This window comes from Arachis ipaensis, chromosome B02, assembly GCF_000816755.2.
Source record: "Arachis ipaensis cultivar K30076 chromosome B02, Araip1.1, whole genome shotgun sequence".
Taxonomy (NCBI): Eukaryota; Viridiplantae; Streptophyta; class Magnoliopsida; order Fabales; family Fabaceae; genus Arachis; species Arachis ipaensis.
Window position 1 is genome coordinate 89418244 of NC_029786.2, and position 3562 is coordinate 89421805.

Consider the following 3562-nt stretch of genomic DNA (forward strand, 5'->3'; position numbering starts at 1 on the left):
ATGAGAGATTCTGTGTTTACTCTCGATCTCTACCATGGTGGTCAGATGGTTAGCAGGAACGGAAGGAAAGAATACCTTGGTGGGATGGTAGTGGAAGGGTTGCAGTTTGAGTTAGATGAGTGGTCGTTAAAAGAAATTGTTGCAGCGCTGAAAGAAGTTGGATACACAGGCAATGCTAAAATCTGGTGGAACGGACCTGGAGTTGCATTGAAGGATGGTCTTAGGGAGTTGAAGTCTGATGGAGATGCAATGAGAATGGGTAAGTATGTAGTGGAACAAGAGATTAAACACTGCCATGTGTATGCGGTTAGTGGATGTAGACAAGGAAATGGGGTTGAGATAACCTCAAATGATGAGGACTATATACCCTCTGATGGTGAGTACAGTGCTAATGATTTAGTTGAAGTAGAAGTGGTAAGTCAGTCAGAGTCTTCAAGTGAAGATAACAGATTTGATGACAGTGCTGACGATGGTGATCATGAGGATCATTTTGGCTTTAATGTTGAAGAAGAAAACCAACAAGGTCAGCATCCAAATGCCTTCGGAGGTAACAGTGGCTCATTAGGAACAGATGATAATAATGTTGATGTGGGAGTTGGTGTTGAAAATAACACAGGAGGGGTTACTGAAGATGGAACAGAAATTGATGTTGGTGATATTTCTTCGGGTTATGATACAGAGTCATTGGACAGCTATGATGGAGATTCTGATGAGCCCGTAAGAAAAAAGAGGTATCCTAGATATAATGAAGCTGACATGAGTGTTGATTATGAGTTTCGGCTGGGGACTGAGTTTAAATCTATTGCTGAGTTTAAGGAGGCTATTAAGGAATATGCATTGTTGAATGGGAGGGACATTAGATATGTCAAGAACGATCAGGTTAGATGCAGAGTCAAATGCAAGGGTTTAGGCGGAGAGTGTCCATGGATGGCATTTGCAAGTAAAGTAGGAAAATCTGGATGTGTTAGGCTGAAGACATTGAAGAGTAAGCACACTTGTGGGAGGAACTACAGTGGCCGTCTTGCGTCCAGCAATTGGATTGCTAAAAAAATTACTAATAACATAAGTAGAGGAGAAGATATGAAGCTGGGGACTGTAATTCAAACTATTCAAGAAAAATACATGGCAAATATATCTGTGTGGAAAGCTTACTGGGCAAGAAGAAAGGCAAGGGAAGTGGTGCATGGGAAGGCAGTGTAGCAATATGGGAGGATCAGAGACTATTGTGCAGAGGTCTTAAGAGCAAACCCAGGATCGACATTGAAGCTGAAGTTGGATAGACCCTGTCCAACAATCCTACCAAGGTTTGTACGAATGTACATGTGTCTCGATGCTGTGAAGAAAGGATTCCTGGCTGCTTGTAGGCCTATTATTGGACTTGATGGTTGCCATCTGAAGGGTGATCATGGACAACAATTGTTGGTTGCTGTGGGTAGAGATCCTAATGATAACTATTTTCCCCTAGCAGTTGCAGCAGTAGAGGCAGAGACTAAAGATTCATGGGCTTGGTTCTTGGACTTGCTACTTCAGGACATTGGAGAGTTGACAAATAAGAAATGGGTCTTTATGTCAGACCAGCAAAAGGCAAGATATTAATTGTAGTTTTTTATGAACTCAGTTTTATAATTTTCTGTGAATTTCAATCTGACTTTAGCTGACCATTGATCACTTGGCAGGGGCTGCTTCAAGTATTCCATGAATTGCTTCCGGGAGTGGAGCATCGGTTTTGCCTTCGACATCTCTATGCCAACTGTAAGAAGGCTTTTGGTGGGGTACAGTTTTAAGGGACTTGATACTTTCTACTGCTAAAGCAACTTATGTGGAGGAGTGGAATAGAAAGATGGATCGTTTGAAAGAGGTAAATAGTGTTATGACAAGTTGGCAGCCCTGGATCCTAAGGTATGGACTAAATCTCACTTCACTCCATATGCCAAGAGTGATATGCTAATGAACAACATATCTGAGGCTTTTAATGGACGAATTCTGGAAGCTCGCGACAAGCCCATTTTAACCATGTTTGAATGGATTAGATGTTATTGGATGGGGAGGTTTGCTGAGAAGAAGAAAAAGGGAGCTAAGTTCATGGGAAAAATACTGCCTAAGCCTAGAAAGAGGTTAGACATCATATGTAGAAGGTCCATGGAATGGCAACCTAGGTGGGCTGGGGATTTAAAGTATGAGGTTTCACATAAAAATAGGATAATTCAAGAGAGGTTTGTTGTAGATTTACTGGCTGGTTCATATAGTTGTAGGTTCTGGGGGCTGGCTGGCATGCCTTGTATGCATGCTTGTTCTGCAATATTCATGAAAGGAGACAACCCTGAGGACTACTGCAGTAACTATTACACACCAGCAGCATATATGGCATGCTATGGGACAACACTCAATCCAATTAATGGTGAAAATATGTGGCCAAAGGTCGAACTTGAGACAATTAGACCTCCAATTTTCAGAATCAAGCCTGGAAGACCTAGGAGAGTAAGAATTAGAGAGCACGATGAGGATAGATCACAAACAAAACTAAGAAGGAGTGGAACATCAGTTACCTGCAGCAACTGTGGCCAATATGGACACAATAGGAGACATTGTCCCAATCCAGACATAACAGGTATCTGCCTTTATATTTTGGCTTCCTCATAGTTGGTAGTTTTGTACTCTATCACTAAGCATGTGTGTTCTTGTCTTCAGGAAACAACCCTGGATCTGAAACTGTTGCTTCTCAGGGTAGTGCCCCTGCTCCTCATGGTAGTGCCCCTGCTCCTACTACTGCTGCAACTTCCACCACTAGATCTGCTAGTGTTAGCCAAAGAGGAAGGAGAAGGGGACGTGGCAGAGGAGGATCCAGGCCTGGAAAATCTAGATCTGCTACTCCTTCTGCTCTACCAGTGACTGCACTAGATCCACCACTGCCTCCATCAGTGACTGCACTAGATCCACCACTGCCTCCACCAGTGACTGCACCAGCTCCACTAGTGACTGCACCAGCTCCACCACTACCTCCACCAGACCCAAGAAATTCCACAGCTCCACCAGTGCCTCTTCCAGCAGATCCACCACAACCTGCACCAGCTCCACCACTGTCTAAGACAAAAATTTTTGGTGTGAGGCGCAGTGGAAGACTTAAGATAGGTGTGAGGAAGGCAAAATCTGGACCAACTGAAACAGTAGACCTCATAGCAGATTAGTTTTTTTAAGTAATTAGGATTTGGTGGTATTAGTTTTTTGGCTGTGGCTGTGAACTTTATTGTATCCTATGTCCATGTACTGTCAGTGGATTATGAACCACTTTTGTTTTGTTTTGTTGCTTTTGTTATATTGGGCATGTGGCTAGCTATTTTGGAGGGACCACATTGACTATTAATTAATATGAATATTAACTACTTTACTCTATATTATGTCTACTAGAGCTTTCTGCTATGGGACCAAATGAATGCAAATAATTTTTCAGATTCACTTGTCATTGATAAAAAATAGATAATTACATTCAGCACTAAACACTATTCAAATGCACTGCAGATACACTTTTTCTCCTATCTCATCAAACTTAGTTAAACCAATACAC

At 42.2% G+C, this 3562-nt stretch overlaps 1 protein-coding gene across 1 annotated transcript; it reads left to right on the forward strand.

The window, feature by feature from the left end:
- Window positions 1-1200, forward strand: LOC107627575. Its single transcript, XM_016330409.1, has one exon. It carries the CDS (start codon window positions 1-3, stop codon window positions 1198-1200), a length of 1200 nt encoding a protein of 399 aa, XP_016185895.1.

Bases quoted from the DNA above. Each gene is read 5' to 3' on its own strand.
- LOC107627575 (XM_016330409.1), top strand. From the start codon at position 1: ATGAGAGATTCTGTGTTTACTCTCGATCTCTACCATGGTGGTCAGATG.